The sequence below is a fragment of the Scomber scombrus genome, chromosome 13 (assembly GCF_963691925.1).
Source record: "Scomber scombrus chromosome 13, fScoSco1.1, whole genome shotgun sequence".
Taxonomy (NCBI): Eukaryota; Metazoa; Chordata; class Actinopteri; order Scombriformes; family Scombridae; genus Scomber; species Scomber scombrus.
The window spans coordinates 10,368,485-10,390,790 of NC_084982.1; the positions used below are offsets into that span (position 1 = coordinate 10,368,485).

At 41.1% G+C, this 22,306-nt stretch overlaps 1 protein-coding gene across 1 annotated transcript in view; it reads right to left on the reverse strand.

Annotated features, from left to right (window-relative positions):
• Positions 1-532: 532 nt before the first annotated feature.
• The window catches only part of mcf2lb (mcf.2 cell line derived transforming sequence-like b), a 34,333-nt gene continuing 12,559 nt past the window's right edge, over positions 533-22,306 (reverse strand). Inside the window, exons 3-33 of the mRNA XM_062432180.1 lie at positions 21,864-21,978; positions 17,566-17,656; positions 13,918-14,037; positions 13,604-13,720; positions 13,075-13,224; positions 12,869-12,993; positions 12,117-12,231; positions 11,891-12,010; positions 10,595-10,786; positions 10,311-10,502; positions 9,974-10,133; positions 9,730-9,788; positions 9,562-9,629; positions 9,326-9,392; positions 9,126-9,241; positions 8,950-9,019; positions 8,770-8,862; positions 8,582-8,674; positions 8,370-8,495; positions 7,142-7,363; positions 6,942-7,034; positions 6,775-6,853; positions 6,555-6,621; positions 6,133-6,236; positions 5,752-5,860; positions 4,261-4,313; positions 4,019-4,096; positions 3,492-3,601; positions 2,037-2,149; positions 1,823-1,926; positions 533-1,681 (exon numbers count right to left, since the gene is read on the reverse strand). Coding sequence (XP_062288164.1) covers positions 1,602-1,681; positions 1,823-1,926; positions 2,037-2,149; positions 3,492-3,601; positions 4,019-4,096; positions 4,261-4,313; positions 5,752-5,860; positions 6,133-6,236; positions 6,555-6,621; positions 6,775-6,853; positions 6,942-7,034; positions 7,142-7,363; positions 8,370-8,495; positions 8,582-8,674; positions 8,770-8,862; positions 8,950-9,019; positions 9,126-9,241; positions 9,326-9,392; positions 9,562-9,629; positions 9,730-9,788; positions 9,974-10,133; positions 10,311-10,502; positions 10,595-10,786; positions 11,891-12,010; positions 12,117-12,231; positions 12,869-12,993; positions 13,075-13,224; positions 13,604-13,720; positions 13,918-14,037; positions 17,566-17,656; positions 21,864-21,978 — 3,401 coding nt within the window. The 3' untranslated portion in view covers positions 533-1,601. The remainder of the gene's footprint in view (positions 1,682-1,822; positions 1,927-2,036; positions 2,150-3,491; positions 3,602-4,018; positions 4,097-4,260; positions 4,314-5,751; positions 5,861-6,132; positions 6,237-6,554; positions 6,622-6,774; positions 6,854-6,941; positions 7,035-7,141; positions 7,364-8,369; positions 8,496-8,581; positions 8,675-8,769; positions 8,863-8,949; positions 9,020-9,125; positions 9,242-9,325; positions 9,393-9,561; positions 9,630-9,729; positions 9,789-9,973; positions 10,134-10,310; positions 10,503-10,594; positions 10,787-11,890; positions 12,011-12,116; positions 12,232-12,868; positions 12,994-13,074; positions 13,225-13,603; positions 13,721-13,917; positions 14,038-17,565; positions 17,657-21,863; positions 21,979-22,306) is intronic.

Below are 22,306 nucleotides of genomic sequence, written 5' to 3' on the forward strand. Positions count from 1 at the left end.
TTAATTTGATCAGCAGTGGATAATGACAGTATTTTTCACTTCAAACTGCCAGTGGGATATTAGGCTAAATTTTTCAAGCCGATGTATTCGGTGTACACATTTTGTATAAAAGTGAAATGGTGGATTGTTTACACGACTGGCAACCCAGTTGTACAGTTTCACTTTCATTTCTTCTTCTAAAGCCCTTTGCCAATAAGATTATGCTAGGCTTTGTCTGTATAGGTGTGTCTGCCCACACAAACCACTTGAAATGTTTCAGAAATGTATTATTTACCTCAGCCAAATAAATATGATCAGTCTACAGCTACAAAAAGACTTACATCATGCAATCAGGCAGTATCAAGCCTACATCTTCTCACACACACACACACACACACACACACACACACACACACACACACACACACACACACACACACACACACACACACACACACACACACACACACACACACACACACACACACACACACACACACACACACACACACACACACACACACACACAGAACAGAAGAGACGTAGATTGAATTATCACAACTCTTTTATGTAAAAAAAAAAGAAAAAAGAAAAATAGACAAGTCACAAAGTAGTGACGTCACCATACTTAATGTACAATATAGCATCTCAAATAACAAACATTTCATGACGGATATTAATGAACAATATCTACATTCAGAGCATGATCCCTCAACAGGGAATAAGTTAGCGCTATACAGTGATCTCTGATTATTATTCACATTGAGAAACATTTTTAAATTGTAGTGTACATGAAAGCCCACAAAGAGCAGACCGCGAGGCTCTCAGAGACCCCAAAAGACAACAGCTCATACATTAAGCCAGAACAGCAGGTGGAAGGACAGGGTTTCTAATGACAGGCTGACAACAGCGAAACAAGAAGACAGACAACAAAAAGAGGGATGAGAAATGTAATAAAAAGACAGTAAGAAAAGGGAAAAATTGAGAAAAATTAAGAAGTGACGAAAAGGAACATGATATTTTTTTATTTCATACAAATAAATAGACATGTAAAAGGAAAAAGCAAAGAACAAAGATGTGACAAACTGAGAAAAAACATTCATGACAGCTACCAAGCCGTACATTTTTATTTATCTCTATCTTTCTTATTTACAGTAACAATGGGATATCCTGGGTGAACTAGTGCAGATGAAGCTGGCAGGAGACAGTCATCCACATACTTCCCCACTTTTAATGTGAACAGATAGATGCATTAACTTAGATCAGTCCGGCTGGCCCATTCATACATCTATTACATTACTATCGCCTGGATCCTCTGTTCTTCATAAAAATAAACAGACGAGTGTATGACTAGAGGATCACTTTACTGTCCTGTGAAATGACTGTGTGTGATGTGTTGATCTTTTTAGTATCTTCACCGCACCATGGCACTGCAGTCAAATTTATAACATTTGTCATTATCTCAATATTTGGTGCATATTTGTGAGTTTAAAAAAAAGAAAAAGTACCGATTTTTGTGGACAAAATTCTAATATGTACTGATGTTGGCAATACAGCACAGATAGCCACATGATGCTAGCGTTCAGGGGGGCAGTTTGGTGATGGAGGAAGTGAAGAGGAGTTCATGTTTTGATGTCAGAGAAGCTTGTGTAGGTCTCACTGCAACTGGATGATGTGCTGAGGTTTCCAGAGCCACTGCCCTCTGTTACACATACACACACACACACACACACACACACAAACCCACATATATATATTGAAGGTTAATGTCAGATAAAGTACTCTAGCTTAACAACTGTGTTAATGTCACACACTCTTTCTTTGGGATTGTTTGTTTGCACACCTGAGCTGGAGAGAGACTGGCAAGACTTGGACTTTTCAATCAGGGTGATAAGATTGGGAGCAGCGATCCAGCCTTCCTTAGAGGTGCTCAGGTTACGCACAAACCTGCATGACACATGAACACACACCTGTCATTGCTGCTATAATGGGGTTTTTGTTGTTGTTGTTTTTTAAATTTCTCATTTCATAGCCAACAATAAGGTTGTTTTTCTCACCACTGTCCATCATCCCCTTCCTTGACAAGCTGCACCATGTCTCCGCTCTTCACTGAGAGCTCTTGATCACCACTCTTCTCATAGTCGGCCATTACTGTATATTTGCCAGCACACTGTTCATAATCAAAATAGGAAAACAAACAAAGCACAAAAATTACAAACTGATATTAGAAAAATCTATAAATCAAGAGTTAAATGAGCACATTGATATTTTTCTGTTATGAGAACACCAGTCAATGTGTGTCAACTTTAAAGCTGCACTAATTTAAAAAAACATTTTTTTAAACAATGGATCACATGACTACCTGCTGTGTTAAAGGAGTCATTTATAGTATGGACCAAGAGAATTATCACCTAAATCTGCTGTTTATTCAGTTTAATGGAGCTTAATTAAGCTCATTATTTAGGTTGCACAGGCTGCAACTTTACTGTTTTGGTTCAGTGTCACTGATGTCATTAACTTTACTCCAATTGCCGCAGGCTGCTGCTTTCGGCCAAAAAGCTCTAATAAACTCACTGTATGCTACTTACCCTGCACTAAATGGCAGAAAGGTTGAATTAGCAACTGGCTAGTGATCATAGTGGATCATTTAGAAGCTAAAGAGGCATATATTTCCCTCAGGAGTGCAAAACAGAGCTATAAGGAAAATAAATATTGGAATTATGTTTTATTAGTTTGCCAGAAACAGAACAAATTAATGTTAATGTTAATCCGTGTCTGGTAGATGTGTAAATAAGCAATTGTTTGCTAACATGATTGCCATAAAAGGTGATATATGTCAATGTTGTGTTTACACCTTATTTGGTTTTTGGTTTGCCAATAAAAATCAATGATTGCTGCTTTATGAACATCTGAATTTAAATCAAGCTTTAATTAAATCAATTAAAAATGTACAATGTCATGTGTGGTAAATTACATGTGGTGCATTCAGAAACACAATATTTTAAAGGAAGTCAGTTAACATGATTCATGTCTCATCTGGACATAATTATATCAAATTACATGTTTTAAAAGCCACATAAATACATAGACACTACACAGTAGTTTCAAAATAACATGTTGCATGTTGACCATAGTGCAGCTACAGGACACAGCTACTAATAATGTCATATGTACTGACTTCAGTACACTTTCAGCTTCACAGTGTCAGTTTCATGGCTTGTTAAGAACTTTTAAGGAAAAGTTTTTGTTGGTTCAGAGGGCATTACATTGACTTATATTAATCTCCTGGAGTCTCACACTATCGTAAACATAACTGCTACACCCTTAACCTAGCCCTGACAAAAAAAGAGATCCTCACCTGAACATGTAATTGTTTCCTTGTGAGGGACAAGCTTTTTGTCCATAAATGGGATCCTTGCTATGTTTCTGATTGAACACATTTCTGTCCCCACAATGTAACTTGTACTAGTATAAATAGGCCTAACACATGTTTTTCACACACAGTGACTCACCAGCTTCTTCCCATTGTCCTCCTCTGGGTCAGAGTTAAGAGGATCCTCAGCACTGGAATAGCCATCATTTTCCTCTGAGGCATCCAGTGACAGGGAGGGCTTGTTCCAGCCTGAGGGGAAGAGGGAGACAAAGGTACTTAGTTTATCAACATTTAGCTTCAGCTGCTGCCCGACATGTGCGTGACCTGCTAGTGAGAAATCTACAAGTGTGAAAAAGTGAGAGGAAGCACCACAAAAAGGCTAATCCCATGATTCCCAGCATGACACAATCTGTCCCACAACTATTACCAAAAATCTAATATTGGGTTGATGAGCATGCAACTCCATATTTTAAACTCTCTGACGCAAACAAAAGAATAAGTAAAGTGGCAGGCATCCATTCCTCCATACCAGTGTGCATTTCTAGGATTTTGACCAAGCCTGAAAGTGGGACGGACAAATTGAGAGAGATGCTCTAGGACGGGTTTATAGTAGTGAAACAGTGGGCCAAACGCACAGCCAGCGTGAGCCGGCTGGTGCCAGTATACCTCTCCACTTTGTCTGAAAGACACTAGAGGTGCTGAACCACCTGGCCCTGCTCAGGTGGAGGGGAGGAGGGCCTGCATCTGAGGGACAGGAGGCAATGGAAACACAGCGAGTCATTCACCCTGAAGTCGCTACAGCCAATGAAGCTCATCAGCGTTCGAGAGCTTGGCTGTGCTCAGGCATCATGGACGAACAACTACTGAGACAGGGAGAGTATGCAGTAATTGCTAAAGAAACTAGCTACCTTTGAACCCAAATGGCGTAGGATCACTCTGGCGTTTCGTCTTGTGATCGGGGCTTGTCGGAGATCCTACCACCAAGAAAGAAAAAGGATGAACAAGGACAGATGTTGAGGCAAATACTGACTTTGAAATATTAAATTCTGAGTACTAAAAGTCTAATGGGAAACAGCAACTTCCAGCCCTGACGCACAATAAACTAACAGCTGGGTGACAGAAGCTGAGGAAAGACAACTAAAACAGAAATAGCAAACTTAATCTACTGAGGAGAGAATCTGCTGATGCTTATTCAAAATGCAGCACAATGTTGTGATGCTTTTTGAAAAGAAGATCTGCATTTTTGTAAATAGCTTGACTACTTTAAAAGAATGCATCAGCAATGCAGGCTTTGTTTCAGAGCGACATTAGGTGAAGCACAGGTGTTACTAATGCAATTATAGACAGTTCAATCCATTTAGCTGCTTCAGTTTCAGGGTCCTGTGCATGCTGGTTCACTTAAATAGAACTGAGCCATTTGTTAATGTTATTCTTAACACCTGTGTTTTTCCTTCTATGATAAGTCAACATGTCTGCTGTGAAAAAGGCACTGTGCTGCATGGAATGAAACTGGGGTCTGGAGCTCTGTGATACCTGGTAAGAGGAGGATCGTCATGGGTAATGTAAAACTTTTATCGTCTGTAGTTGAGGGCTCTGTGGAGGGAAGCATGTAGTATTTGACCTCATCTTTAAAAATGTATTGCTTCGTTACTCATTTTTTCCTTAAGTCACTTTTAAGAAATACACTTATTTGCTTACTTGCAGAGAGTTAGATGAGAAGATCAGTACTGCTATTTCATTTGTACAATCAATTTTACATTTAAAATGAAGCTACCGTCAGCAGCTGGTTATCACAGAATAAAGAATGGAAACAGCTGGCTTGGCACTGTCCAAAGGTAATAAAAGCTGCCATCCAGGCACATCATTTGTATGTGCCAAATTATGCATATACAAATCTAATTAATTATGTTATATCGCATTTGTTAAATATGTATACAAACCGAATGAGGTTTTTATGGGGGTTATGGGCTGCACAATATTTTTGGTGGGAGCAGCTGCAACTTTCTTGTGTCTTTTCGTCATTATACAGACATGTAAGGCTGCAACTAAAATCATTTTTATTATTGGTTAATCGGTTCTTTTCTCGATGGTTTATTTGTTGTTTTTTGTCGATAAAATGTCAGAAAATGGTAATAGAGGACAATTGCTGTTTCCTATAGTCCAAGATGCAACCTAAAGTGATGTGTTTTTTCCAGACTGACAGAAACCATAAAGTAAATTTTAGAAAGTTAAAGTAAAAGTTAATTTTCCGTCACTTGCAGATCTATAGACATGAGGGTTGTATCTACCTCTCAGCAAGCAATAAGAAATATTTAACTTAACAACTCAACCAAATTCTTTGACGCACCTTCATTTTACAAATGCAGATGATGATGTGATATTTTGGATATGAAATTGACAGTGGTCTGCAGTTACCTTTCTGAACTTTGAGGTTACTGAAGCCCTGTAAAGTAAAGCGCTTTTTAGCCACAGCAGCTCTGTCTGAGGTAGGGCTTGTCACAGCCTCATCTGACCAAGAAAGCAAGCAAGAGAAAGAGGGACAAGACGACAAAAAAAGGTAAGGAAGAAGGTGAATCAAGCAAGTTCAAAGGATGGAAAGCAACAGAAAGAAAATGTTAAATGATCCAGTGGAAGAGAAAGAAGTTAAGACATGGATCAGTCATTAAAGGGAAGGAATAAAGTAATTGTACTGTCATATGTACAGTGCATGCACTACAAATGTTAAACATATATTTGTTTAAATAAAGAAGGGTTGCATCTTTCTGGGTCTCTCCGCTCACCTTTTGTTATGGGCTTTGGTGAAGAAGAAGAATTGGCATCAGGGCTGCAGGGCTCAGCTTTCTTCTCCTCTCCCTTTTTAAAGCTCTTCTGACTCTTGAATGGACTGTGGGTGAACAAAAGAGGGCCGTAAAGAGTTTTGGGTTAAGAACTTCAACAGAATCTGAAAGAATTGTGAGAGAGAATGAACAAAGTGTAGGATACAGGCTTGGGAGAGACTAAATGCCCATTTCAGACCTGCATACTGTACCTAGTATGCCTATCATGGAGACCCGTCTCTTCTCTGCCTCTGATTGGCTCTGACCATCTCACTTCCCAAAGTATAAACCTAACCAATTGGGCCCTCGGGTATCTTTGATGGACTGCAAGGCAAATGGGTATGCATGTCTGGCAGTGGCAATTGGTCTCTGCCATACAGGCTTACCTTAGATTCACTCCACTTGACACAGGGGGAAACTGGAAAACCTGATCTGGGGCCCTCTGCTGGCTGGCTACTGAACGACAGAGAGGGTTCACATCCAAACAGACAAACATCTACAGACATTTTACTTTCATAATTATCACTACTATAATCATTATCATTAATGGTTCAGTTTATTAGTGTAACGTTGAACTGGAATCAGACACAGAAGACAAAACTGTACCTCTGCATGCCTCCAGCTGAGTTGTCAAAACCTTCCTAATCTCATTTACCCAGGTGGTTTTAACATCAGTTGTCGGTGCCTGAAATGCAACAAATAACATATAATGTGTAAACTGTATATTGCTTACCACTATTATCAGTAATCCGTTTTTGAATGTGTTTACATACCTGAACAATGTAGACCTCTTCTCTGGAGTTGCACCAGATTTCAAACTTCTTGTTATCTCCTTTTGCATTCTCTGTAATGCCCACAGCACTCATCTGTTAAAATAGACAATGGGGGGAAACATTTTTTAACAATACACAAACCCAGCAGTAATAGAGACAAATGCAATGAAACACAAAATTGCAGAAGTAGAGGTGCTCACATTGAGAGACTGTTTGAAGCTATAGGAGGGAGCTTTCTCGTAGCCTTCCCCATTTTCCTCCCTCCTCTTGCAGAAGAGCAGCGCCTTCTCGTGGAGGAAGAGGTGTCTCTGCATTGGCTTGAAACGGGCGAGATCCTTAACCTTGGCATGCCCTTTCTTGTGTTCTGTCCACATGCTGAACGAGCCCTGCATCAGCAGCTTGCCCAGCTCACTCATGTTACCCTGAGAAAGAAGAGAGTTCATGGGAAGGTGCTATGAAATAGAGCTGATCAACCACATATACTGTACATATACTGATCTGCAAACATCTATTTGTTTCTGTCAGCTTTGTGTCTATATTCTGAGAAGAGCTACCTCAAGTTCCTCTTATTTAAATATTATGACTGCCTCCTCCCATCACTTCCTGCCTTACTCTTAATCTACATCACCCTCCTTGTATCATGAATACTTTACACAGTGAACATACACATAGAACATACATAGAACTTCACTTGTGATAATGTAGTTTCACACTAGAAAGTTACATTCATGGAGGAGGACAGAAAGCAGATGTAATTGTGTAGATGCTATGCAAAGAAGAGTATTTCTACATGTCTTCAGAAATGTATGGAACTCAATACGTGACAAATCAAAAATTTCAATCAAAATACAAATTGCTGCCTTTGGTAGTATTGAAAGATGCATGAAAGATTATTGTGAGACAGGCTACTCTTTTGTACCTTGTTTGTCATCATGGTCACAGAGTGGATGGGGCTGTGTGTAGTTATTACATCATTCAAGAGTGTTGAAAAGAAGATTTTTAAATATTTGCCTCAAGCTGCAAATTGAAGCCAGATGAAGCCATGGTACGGCTGCTTTGTTTATTCAATCATTCATTGTTTTTAATAGCTTATTATGTAATAACACTATCATATGTACATATCCTCAGGAATAGACACTTGTGGGACAGTTGATAAACAGTAAACTGTGCAATAGACCTACTGGTGAAATGTGTACATTTGCTCTCGTAAGTGCCAAATAAAGTAATTTAAACTAATTTCCATTTTGAGGGCTGCTGGAAACTTTCCCAGGACATTACAGTACATCACAGATCCACTTGGTTTTTAAACAATATCATATTCAACACCATATCCATATCCAAGTCTCTGTCTTCTATTTAATGCCAACAACCCATCTCAACAGTCTGTTCTGTGACTGATGAGCCTGTGTCCTGTTTAATAGATCTCACCTCGTATCCTGTAATGGCGATGAGGTGCATGGAGTCATTGACAGCCTTGAGGATTCCCAAAATGGAGGTCAGCGCCTCCTGCAGGTCATCAGCCCCTTCACAGGTCTTACTGTACTTAAGCATCTCCTACAGTCAGCAACACATAAACATTTAGCTCACAGCCATGACTGCCGAGGGTCGAGGAAGCTAAAAAAAGACAGACAGCATGGTACCTTCAGTAGCAGCTGATATTTGGTGATTCTCTGAACAGGCTTCAGCAGATAAGAATCTAATCCCAGTTTATGCTCCAGCTTTTTCTGACACTCCTGATGAAAACAAGACAGATTACCATTGTTTAAAAATAGAACACACAAATGTATTTATTTAATTAAAAAGCAGGATGTGCTGGCATTTTGTTCACCTGGAAGAAGGCGCAGTCTGAGCACTGCCTCCACAGGCTTTCAGAGCGAGGCTTGTTGTGACAGTACTTCTCGTAGATCTCCAGGTCGGTCATCTGAGAAAGGAAAACGTTTTCTATGTAAGAAACCTTCTCATCAGAAGATGTTGAAAATCGTCCCTGAAAATCTCATAATTTACTCACCCTCTCTATAAAACACCTTCCAACCAGCTCAGGGCAGTCGGTGTACTGCTCCAGCTCCCTCAGGAATGTCCTGGAAATTACAACAAAAAAAAGTGAAGATTTTTGATAAAAATGCTGACTAACTCTCAAGTCACAATGCAGATATCATCACTGACAGCTAGAGGACGCTCATTCACCTCTTGTGGAAGTGGTAGATTTCTGGCATGTTACCAAACAGAACCTCCTTTTTGTTCTGCAAAGGAGCAGGGATGAGGTGGGCCATTGCTTGATTATCCATCTCAGAGGCATATCCCTGCAACACACGAGAACACATGACATTCGAGGCACAAGTAAAAGACAGAGACTAGTAAACCTTTTGTGGAGTGGATTTAAACACCTGTAATACACAGAGCAGCTCCTCCACGTAGGCCCTCTCAGTTTCCAGCAGCTCGTTCATAACATGTCTGGGAAAGAGAAAGAAAGGCAGAAAGACAGCTCAAACAAAGGATACGCTGCAGGCACACTCAGGAATGACTGATGCAAAATGCTACTTATAATGAGAGAACTGTTTTCACACAGTCCATCTGCTGTGTAATTTGATCACAGATGAAAGAGTTATGGACGATCCCTCACCTCCTGAGCACTGCCAGGTTCTCCTCCTCCTCTGACAGAGAGGCCTGTCTGCTGTCACTGTCTCCATCCTGCAAAAAACAACATTGGATCAAAACGAGAAGCGATAGATAACACAAACTTTAGAGAACAACTGGAAGATGACATGTGCTGTAACAACAGTCCACTCACTTTCTCACAGTTTCCAGAGTTTCCCTCAGAGCAATTTTTCTCTTGCTGTGCTCTGTGTGCTGCAGCAGGGGAAGAGGAGGGTGTAGGTAAGAGAGATTCAAAGTTATTCTTAATCAGTTGTTAAAGGATACCCGGCCCTAATGGCATTGGGGTCAGGCAAAGAATGAAGAGGATAAAAAAGTCAGTAAAGAGGTTGCCTTGTGTGAAATAAATATAGTCCATGTATGGATTTATGGAAACTGACCAGGTGAGCTGAGAGGAGATTTGATAAAGGCCTCGGGTCTGGGGGCCACCGGCTGCACCGGCCTGGTCTGTTTCGCTGCTAGCTTCTTCAGGCTGACCCTCCTCTTATCAAACATCTCCTGCATGGACGCCTGCTTCTGGAAAACCTTCTCCACTTGGTCCTGCTCAACACAGGAAGTCATCAGGGAGAGCGCCAGTACCCAACATGCAATAACTGTCATACTTGATGCTTGTTTATGCAATTTGTCTGTATGTAGATAATTGCTTACTATTTCAGCACTGATAAAGTATTATAACACAATTTGATGATGAACACATTAACTCTTGGGTTCTTTTACCCTGAGCTGCTGGTTGAGCACTGCCTCGTAATCTGTCCAGATGGTGCTGAGGTCTGTCAGTCGGTTCTGGCCTGCATTATCCAGGTAACGCTCCAGCTCCTGCAGTGCTATCTCTGCCCCCTCGTGTGATTGACACTTGTCTACTGGTTGAGAAGCCAGCAGGTATATACCATCATCACACCACTTAGAAGCCTGTAGAGGACATGAAGGGAGGAAGAACTGGTGAGAAACAACAAACGAGACAAGAAAACTACATTTCAAGTGTCTCTGTCTTGTCTTCTCACCCTGTCCAAACAGTGATGCAGCTCCATGGCTTTGAGGAGGTGGTCCTTCTTGGCCTTCAAATTGCTCCTTACATCCTCACTGACTGCTCTGAGCTCGCTGCATTTGGGCTGAATGGAGTCCTCAGCGTAGTGGGAGTTCTGGATCAGTTCATCACCCTCACAGGCCAACGACAAAGCTCTGTCCAGCACCTCCTGTGGACCAGTATGGAACAATTAGGTTTACCTTCATCAAGGAAGTTAATTTTGCAAAACAGTAAATTAATCCAGTTTTTTTTTTTTGTGCAATATATTTTTTATTAAGCATCAATGATACAAGGTATGTACATACGCATAAAACATAGGAAAAATCCTTGGAACAATGCTCACAAATTATTATCATTATTATTTTCTTCCCTTGTTTGCTTTGTTGTATATACACAAGTACTAACTCAACCACCCACCGGTCCCACCCATCTGAAACATGTAGGGTACCCATCCAGATGAGAAGAGAAAACATATACGTACATAGGTTTATCATTATTGAAGCTGTACACTGTATACTATGGTTTACATGGACACATATCATAAATGGAAAAGGGCTGCTATGTGGTACTAAGTGGGCACAGTGTTAAGTCCACTTAAGTTTGTCAACACAGGATCCCAGATAGAGAAGAATTTGTCCCTGGACCCCCTGAGTGTGTATTTTACCTTCTCTAACTGTATGAACTGCATCAAGTCTCTCAGACACAAAGAAACATTAGGTGGATTTTAAGATTCCCAATGTAATTAATCCAGTTTTAACCAAATGTGGTACACATGTAGATGATCCATGAACATACACGTTTTCTATATGGCTTGTAAATTTATGTAACCATTACCTACCAACTTTTCTTTTTAGGAAACGTACTACTACTACTCACTTATTAACTCAATCCTGAAAATTTGAAGGCAGTTTTTTTGCTTTCTAACTGTAAATGAACCCGTGTTTCATCAGGCCTTATTCATGAAGGTAGATTGTATTGTAAATGTCAAAAGGATTATGAATTTGATGATCTATATTCAGTTTTTTGAAATGGTGGCTGGTTCACTATGGTCTATTTTATCCCACCCACATCCCTTTTTATCACAGTCTCTATTTAAAGACATTCATTTGGAACAAAATGACAAGTGATGTTTTCACAAGCTAAATTTAAATGAGACATTCTTAGAGAGATATGATTAGATGTGAAACAGCTCTAGTATCATATATAACAGTGATGTGCTCTTCATGCCTAGGTTAGACAAAGCTTTCACTGTGGCAGGGTGGGTATAACTTACACTGACTTTCTCCTCATAGGTGGTGAGCTCACTGAAGATATGGTCAGCGTGGGCTGGGCTGATCCCCACCTCAGAGAAGGTTGCGAGTTTCTCAGACACCTGATCCAGCAGAGCCCTCACCTACAGCAGAAACACCACAGACATGTTTCAAGTTTAAAAAGGAACAATGTGGACTCCGCATGACGTCTACAGATGATTTCACCAGAGCTTGAAGGTTCTAGCTCACCTCTCTGTAGTTGTGCTCAAAGTGGCGCAGTTGGAGACACTGTTCCAGTTTGGTCTGGTGCCTCACCCAGAACTCATCGAAAGCCCTTTCTGTCTCGTCCAGCTGAGACAGCAGCCTGAAAGAGGAGGAAGGGATGGAGTTAGACTGTAAAAAAACAACAGGCAGTTAAGTAGAGAAAAAGCAGTGGGGAAGAAGTGAATAAGATATGAAATGCAGCGGGGATGATGACAGAGGTATTTGTATATTCCTTTTAGTTTTTTCTGTTCTTATGCGTGTGTCCCTGCTATGTAGACATAATGCCACTTGACATGAAACTCAGTGCCCTCAGTGCTGCTTAAAATACTGACTGATCTGCGAGCAGTGCCTTGTCAACTATTATTCCAATTGTACTGATAGGCAGAAACCATTCAGCTATGAACAAATCAACAGTAACAAAGAAACAAAAAGTCTGCTGGCTTTATGTTTTATTACATGCCTAAAAAAGTCATCTGTACCACTGAGAGGACATTGAGTGCAATTGTGTAACAACAGTAGCTCTTTACTGTATGTCTAGTCCAGCACTGATACCCAACATACTATCAAGTGACTGCAGCATGTTATTAAAAAAGTAGTGGACTCAGATGTGGAGCTGACAGTAATTTTGTTGATCACAAGTGGCGGCATTTCAGCTTTTTCATGTGATGATACGTCCTATAATGTTTGGACCTGATTGGTCGGTGGGAACCAGCAATATCGGCTCTAGTGGTTCTAACCTCTGTACTGTAGCCATGTTCTCCATTTCATCCTGGTTCATGTTGTGGTCTGGGTTTCGCACCACAGGCTCATTAATGCTCTCCAGCAGCCTGCTGCCCTGTCCCAAAGCCACCTGCAGATCCTCCTGCAAACACACACAGACAGAGTAAACTGCAGTCCAAATGCATGACCGTAAATGTGTTTGTGTGTGTGTTAAAGGCGTTACCTTCATTTTGTCTTTCTTGTCAGTGTGTATGCTCAGCAGGTTGGTTGTTGCCTGGGTTTCATTGGGGAGTTCAGTTTCTGCCAGCTCAGTCCCAAAAGACTGCAGGGTCTGTGCTGTTTTCTTTACCATCAGCGCAAAGCCTTCAATAGCCTGATGCATGAAATACATGAGAGGCAATTAAGAAAATATCTAATTTGCAAATTCCTTGACTCAGGTGATGCTCATATAATAGTTTTTACACTTTTATGGGCTGTATGTTTCATTGCTGTTGTTGCTTGTTATGGCTTTAATGAAGTGAACATTTTATGAGGGTTTGATCCTGAAGTAGCAATAGATAGTACATGTTTTGATGATGTCATTACTATGTATTAATTTTAATCTGTTTTACCTCATTTTCTAGTGTTTCACTGGTACTAATTTCATTGCATTCGTTCATGTATTGTAATTATGAAGTTCCTTGTAATAGCTGTGTGGATAAGTGTCCGTGCTGACAGCTCAGTGTAAAGTGGAGTGTACAGTATGTACATACGGTGCGATGAGAGATCCACTTCTCGTGACAGTACTCCTGCGTCCCGCCAAGTTCTTGAGTCAGCTGGGTTCGGTCGATGTAGGAGTGCAGCTCAGTTATTGAGCTCAGCATAATCACCTGAAACAGAAACACCCATTACCCACATGACATTTGATTATAAATATATTCAGTCATTTTATGGACTGTGAACATTGTTCCGAAATCTTCTGACATTTTCAGTAGATTGAACTCAAGTCATGAATCCCAGAGGGGAGGACACACGTCACTGATGGATTATGAATATTGCTTTCAGAAGTAAGAGTGACTGCACGCACCGGCACCTTCATCTTGAACTCATCCTTGTTGAACTTGAAGAGGATGTCGGAGAGTGTGCGCTGAAGGAGGGTGGTGGGCCTCAGAACCAGAACCAGCTGGAGGTTCCCAGGGAAGGAGCCCTGAAAAGAAAAAGAGAGAGAGGATGATGGAGACTGTCACTTATGTAACAGAGCAGACTGGATCCTCCTCCACACCGAGTAGAAAATATGTGCATCTCATTTAAGCAGAACATCATCTGTTCTTTCAGCAGCCAGCCTGCACTTATATCATTCCCTCCCTTTGTCTCTCCCTCTGTCTCCCATGTGAAAACGCTCACTTAAAACACATTCAAGCATGTGCAGAAGCGTGTAGAGTGCAAGGAATGGGCAAGATGTAGGATGCTGGACATTAATCTTCACCTCCCTGAGATGTTTCTGCATGAATAATGAGGCAAAGAGAATTGAGACCAGCTAACACCTGTACATGTGTGCAGGCACATGTGCTCTGATTTTCGTTACCCAGCCAGCATTATTAGCACTTAAAATAACAGAATTTTGTAACACTTGTGAATATGAAATGAGGCACGAACTAATCTTTTGACAAATAATCTCCTCTTACAAGCACGTCATCCTAACTAAGCAAAAACTTAACTCATAAGCTCATATTTATCATACCATGCAGTTACCACACACTCAGCTCAGCCAACAGAACCAATAAAATGCCAATTAAAATGTCACAATTGACACCCACTGACAGACTAAAAACTGCTGTGAGAGCAGTTGGATGATGGTTGAGGGAGGACGCTACTCTCCCCTCCTGAGGCAATCCGATTGTTAATGCTACTTTAATTAGCTAATGACCTAAACGGCTGGTTCGCCTGACTGGGTGTCCTCCCCGAGCGAGTTGGGGAATGCTGCTCTAAGCAGAAATGACAATGAATACATTGTCAATAAAAACCACTTGGGATAGGTACTGTTAATGGAATTAATAAATCAGTTCAAGTGTTTGTCCTCGCTGACCTGCCAGCACAAGCAGAAGCACTGTGTTAAAAATGGTCACTCGCTGTATGGAGATACGAAATTACTGTGGGACATACTGCTGTTTCTATATCATGACAGTCGTAGGTACTACCATACAACAATAATCTATTCAGTGTAGTTATGGGTAGGGTTTTTACATTTTGCAGCACACTCAGAAATGGCTTCTTAAAGGAGAAGTCTGGTGATATTCTATGTTTTTCTTATTGTCAACAGATCCCATAAAAAACAAAACCAACAAAGATCCCTACTAACATCTGTATTTGTGTAGCCAAAGCCTGATATACATTATTCCTCTGTGCCATAGAGCTCCATTATTACTCAAAAACCATTAAAACACATAAAAAACTTGGTGACTCGTTCCTTCATTATGATGGACATGGGCACTGTAAGCCCATGTACACCATCCTGCTGCTGTGAAATCTCACTGGTGCACAAAATCTGTTGAAAATAGCCCCCAAAATAATGCACCATTTACTCCTGTTTGAGTTATATGCCTTTTTTAACATGAAAGTATACAGTCATGACCCATTTTTCAAGTATTTAGTATGAATGAATGAGCTTGGGGCTGGGCCAGATTAGAGAAGTCAAAAAGTAATGAGAGACAGACTAATGGGTATGGGATTTGTTGACAACAACAATATAGAATATCACAAGCCTTATCCTTTAAATGTGTATTGTAGCTCCTAACCATTCAAGCGTGCTGCTTGGATCTGAGGTTGCTGGCAGTCATGGTCATGGGCTGCTTGTTCTTTGTTCTTTGTCAAATACACACACACACACACACACACACACGCACACACACACACACACACACACACACACACACACACACACACACACACACACACACACACACACACACACACACACACACACACACACACACACACACACACACACACACACACACACACACACACACACACACACACAAAGAGACAAGAGAAGAGGGTATATTTTAAGGACTGAGACAGTAACACCACAGTCTATAAACACACTTCTTGTCTGTCATCAGCTCAAACTCAGCCATGCAAGGAACTGGGTAGGTTTCATTGAAACACACTGACCCACTTTTACATAATTATGCGTAGTGTGTACTTGTAGAAATAGACACGGAAAAAGAAAAAAAAGACAAAGAGAATCATTCGACTGCATCCTCACAAATTCAGTCTCTTCTCTCTCTCTCTCTCTCTCTCTCTCTCTCTCTCTCTCTCTCTCTCTCTCTCTCTCTCTCTCTCTCTCTCTCTCTCGCTCTCTCGCTCTCTCTCTCTCACTCACACACACACACGTACTTGTAAACACTGACTCCACAACAAATAGATACTAGCAGCTCGAGAAGAGTCAGCTTTCATCATCATCTATTTAGCAGCCTACAGCTGAATTGGCCCAAACAGGACATTATTGCGGGGATGACTGAATGCCCCCTATTACCAGCCTGTCAAGCCTGTAAAGTCCCCCTTGTGGGATTAATAAAGCTTGATTTAATTTGAAATGAGTGACTGGGTCTCCCAAGTCTCTGGAGACGATGGGTAATGATATTCATCTCTCATTCTCTCTCTCAGACGTTTCTTTTCGTATATATTCCCCCTCATCAGTATATTTTGATTTATGACGTCTCTGCCATCAGTATCAATAACAGACCTGTGAGGATCTGTCCAACCCGAAACAGCACTGAAAAATACTATAACTACTTAAATGCCTGAAAAATGCCCCCCCCCACACAAACACACACACACACACACACACACACACACACACACACAGCTTATGGAGAGCCGCCAGTGCTCTGTCACCTCCCGACAGAGAGAATGGAACACAGATGAACAGATAGATGCTGCTGCTCATCACCCACAGGACAACATAGCTGAGTGAGGGTGAGCAGAAGTTGGAAGCGCACTGATTACTTCTGATTCTCTAACACTGCGTTCTCCTTATTCAGCAACATAAACAACGTGACTGATATCAACTCACAAAAGGTGAAATTAACCATTAAGTATTAATAGAAATGGGTGATAGGAGGAGGAATTATGTGCTAAAAGGGACGGAAACATTGTCACTTGATAGGCTGCACCTCCTTAAACAGCATGGTAGTCCTTCAACCAGACTGACTATTAGTTTTTATTATTATTTAGCTAACTCAGTATCCTCACTTTGTTTTGCTCTCTTGTAACACATATGTTGTTTTTTCATAATAATAAAGAAATACGATAAGTGAGACAATTAAATGAATGAGCAGACAAAAGGAACCTAATCTCCTTCTGCCTTTTTTGGCATGTGACTGCTTATTTTTCCCTCTAGCTATGGACACACATGGCAAGCTCTGATGCTGATGGGAGAGGGATCAAGGATGGGGTTGGCTCATATCAGCCCCACAGGGTAGTCGAGATATTAGTCTATTATCTACACCCTGACACGCATGTGAAGCTCTGAAAAAGAGACAAGCACGCTTCAACACCTCTTCGTAGCCTGACAAACTTCTTGTACTGAGCACCTCTTAGATCTTTTCATCTCAGCAGTTGATTAGAGGTACATTTATCTCCCACAAACACAGACCTTTACAAAATCAGACAAAGAAGACAGAAAGTAAGTGCACTGACACACCACATCTGCACACAAAGACAGACTTACTGCGATACGAAGCAGGGTCCCTTTGACGGCTGCCCATCGGTCTTGCCGGCGATCGATGACCAGGATGAAACCCACGCCAGTTGATGACAAACTGGAACACACAAAGAGGCATTTGGTCATAACAATTTAAAAACTGGTCCACTAAACCCTGGATAGTTCAGGGGTGAGTACATTACAGTGAATTATCACACACTGCTGAATAGTATGGAGGGCCACAGAGAAAGCAATCTATTGTATGATGTATAGTAGTAACAGACTTAATGGGAAAAAATAAAATAAAAACAAAGTGTAGTTTTCCAGCATGAGACAGTGAAGAAGCCAAGTGCTTGTTCTCAGTTCATTTTGTTCTGCTGCTCTTTATCCTTTTAGACAGCTGGTGCAGTTCATAAAAAGAGATGCTGTGAAGCACCTCCAGATTTCTTGACCATCAGCCTCCAGCCCCCTGTTCTCTCCCTGAGCCCCCTTCTCCCCTGCTGTCCTCTCTGGTCCCAGGAGAGAAGAAGGCTACATGGTTTACACACCACTGACAATCAATGACAACTGCATCACGTGCAGCTCATCAGCGGTATCCTCTCTGCATACCTGAAGACATGCACCTGAGCATCTGATCACTGTCAGTACCTTTGACACAGATATATCCTAGTAATCCTCAAGTGTTTGCTTTCATGTCCGCCATTCTGCAGCTACTAACTGCACAAACATGGAGTGAGCAGATGTAAAGAACGGTCCTGCATGCAAAATAAAAAGACACGAGAAAGGGATGCGTCTCAGAGGTGGAACCCAGCGTGCTGTGTTGTTTGAAGGGGAGGGAGCCAAATGCTTCAGACCATCACAGCATTCAGCCTCCACTCCCCCTCTGCATCTAACAGCCATCCAATGAGGCACTGGCAGCTGCTGGGACACAAGCCTATCACAGGACGGCTGCAAAATGATGGGCAGCTCTAGCAGCCAGCCAGCAGGTCTTTACAGATGTTTGGGATGGGACAGACTGTAAGAGGATGCCACTGTAAGCATGACAGCTTCAGTTATTAGTAAAATACATGTCTGCCCCGATGCTACCACCACTCTCACTGTAACATTTACTTTTTACGGTAGCACTTCTTTTTTGTCTCCTGCACTATACCCTCCACTTTTATCATTTCCTTTTCTCTTCTCACATCATCTCTACTTCTCGGTGCTTGATCTATACAGACTCTCACAGCCACTCAGGCTTTCAAAGTGCAAACTCTTTTACATCTCAGCGGAGGAGGAGGAGGAGGAGGAGGGGGAGGGGGAGGGGGAAGAGGAGGAGGAGAGTGGGACAAGAGCCTCTCTGCCTTTACACATTTACAGCTGCTAGGATGAGTGGTTGGTTTATAGTGAACATACAGCACCTGAGGTTGCAAAAAGAAGAGGAAGAGTGATGAAGTGGCCTCCTGCTGCTGCTTAACCACAATGGCCCACACTGTGTGTCACAGCTGCTATTGCTGGTGTCCCATAAAACAAGTCATGATACAATAATACATTATGTTTTTATCTGTTCCATCTGTTTTTACCTAGCTGCGTTAGGACCAGGATGTAAATTAGCTAATCCCAGCACATTTATACTGATGTTGTAGCTCTTGGTCCAATTCTGTATTTATATAAAAATACAAGATAAACAACAATTTACAATTCTGGTAATTTTTAATAAAAGTCTAAATGGACAATATAAATTGTTTTGTGTTGTAAGCACATATCATAAAAAGCCTTAAATTTAAATATTCATAGAAATCACCTGGTGAAGTTGTGGCTACACATGCATGGGCATCCTAATAATAATTGGAATTCTCAGGTCAAAGTGTGTAGAAGCACTGCAAACTGTGTGTTGAGCTGTGAAAAAGCTCTGCCTAATGGCTATGTAGTGATGAAGGAGATTTAATGCATGAATGCATATGCAGACATAGCAACACACACACACACACACACACACACACACACACACACACACACACACACACACACACACACACACACACACACACACACACACACACACACACACACACACACACACACACACACACACACACACACACACACACACACACACACACACACACACAGCTACACCCTCCTCTTCTTCTGTGAACAGAACAGAGAAAATGACTGAATCTGAGAGCACTGGTATATTAAATTAAACAGATTAAACATCCATGAGAGCAGAATGCATTTAAATTCTGGGATAATATCTTAGTGTTGACTGTATCTCTTTAACATAAACCAATCACCAACACCAGCATGCACGCATATGTAAAGCCAATGAGAGCTAGATGGAGGAGGGAGAGAGTTTGGAACATGGCCTCTCAAGGACACAGCCATTCATTGAGTTACTGAGTGTGTCTTTGGTTGCAGAGCCTAAAGTAAATGAATTAAGATCCAGAAAATCATATGACAAGAATGAAATTAGATTAATACCCAGCAAGTCCTCAATGGAACTGCTGTCAGAGGAGATGACTTTGACAGTTTGCCTCTGCCTTAATTGAAACTATATTTTACAATTTATATTTACAACAAGCACCCACATGGATGATATAAGAGAATTAACATTAGAAACGATGTCTGCAATCAATATTGACCCAACAGTATTCCGTTCAAATAGCAGCAGCTGTTGAAGGTTGTGATACACAGATGTATGACGTCCGTCGCAGGCTGTGGAATAAGTTGGTCCCTCAGGTAGCTGCAGCCATCTGTCTCTGTATTCTCAACAGCTTGAGGCTCAACGCTATCTCGACCCTGCGGCTGACCCTCCTTCAGTTGAATAGTAACCTTTACAGTCTGACCATGAAGGAGGGGAAATTAAACGCTCAGAATGGATGCAAATTGTTAGCTTGTGACCGGCAGTTTTCTGCTAGGAAAATCTCATTATTCTGAACTTCATTAGTAATACAGTGTACATAAGACATTTTTTAACAGTTAAATCTTAATTGAAATAAATATGTCTTGGTCATGCTGGAACTGAACATTTGATTATTCAGTTTGGACTGATTAAAGCTCGAATATATTGGTTCAAGAGCATGTAAGGGGCTTGTTAAGGAGACTTGCTTTTTGTCCCAATAAGAGAAGCGAGTCCCCCCAACGTGACTTAGTAAACAGATTTACCTCCACACAACACAAGGATTACCTGGTCTAGTCTACACAGTGACCTATTTTTACATATGCATACATGAGTGTGTGTAGAAATAAACATACATAAATACAAAATGAAAAAAGACAAAGAGAATCATTTGACAGGATCCTCAAATAACCTATTCTCTCTCTCACACACACACACACACACACACACACACACACACACACACACACACACACACACACACACACACACACACACACACACACACACACACACACACACACACACACACACACACACACACACACACACACACACACACACACACACACACTCTTCAGACCACAGCTCTGCTCATCTGTCTAAATGCATTATTCAGATTCAAACAGCCAGAATGGCTGCAGTTTCTATTTTTATGCACTTTGTCGTTGCAGGCAGGATGAAGGTAGTGCAGGCCAGACGGGTGGAATGCAAAATCAAGTAATTGCAAGACTGAAGAGTGAGGAAAACATCAAAGAAAAATAAGAAAGAAAGAAAATGAACAGAAAAAAACAGTCTGGAGATTCATTTCTGGGGGGGGGGGGGATTGGAATAATGGATGGTCTAACACCCTCCCCTCCCCCTTGCTTCATCTAGTGTATCCATGCATTTGTACAAGGACAATCTGCAGAAGACTGATAAAGATAATTAATTGTTCATGTTATTAATACAAGAACCACAACCCTATTCTCTGTTTACAGATATCAATGCTATGAAAAAATCCTGTGCAGTTTACATCTCAATGAAGCTGTGAGTACCCACTGCCACCTACTGGCGGACTTCATACATAAAGAAATTACACATTGCAAACTCAGTTTTCATCTCTATTGCCTCTTTATACTGCCTTACATACAATCCTCCATCCACCTATATTCCTGACCAGCCTGTTTTTGAACTATTAGAGGAAACTAAAGAACATGCGAGCAGCACACAGAAAATCCTCAGTTGTCCGGTCGTAATTCATCCAGAATCTGAGCTACTGTGCTCCCACTTTATTACTCAAAGTTCATCCATAAACCAACAAAAGTTGATCTGCAGTATTGTGCTGCATTGTCACCTTAAATAGGTCAATAAGAGAGGATTTCAAACAAAAGCAGAGTAAAAAAAAAACAGTCTCACATTTTTATATGTTTATACGTGTGACAAAGCTGGTGAGAGACTTTACCTTGGCACACTCGTCAGGTAGGTGAGCACGTTGTGAAACTCCCTGTCTGTGATCTCTCCAAATGCAGGGAATTCTGGGAACACGATGATGGGGCTGCCATTATCTCCTCGACCCCCTGAAAAATCACAAAAAGAAGAACACTGACATTTAACATTTAGGAGCACTTGGAGTGTATCTATATTTAGGATGTTACATATCTGTAAAGCACTCAATAATACATAATACATAAAACCACTGACTCTTTCAAAGTACATTCAAACTTATCATGGCGTTCATGTTTTCGGTCCATGTGTTGAGGGCTCTGTCAGTCAAAAAATCTATTTTGATAAATATATAAATAATAAATAAAGGAAGAGGGCACTGAGTTTAAATAAACTGTGACCACATGGTGGCGCTGACGTTAAAGCTGTCTGATGAGTGGAGGCTGGAAAGAAAACTGCAAT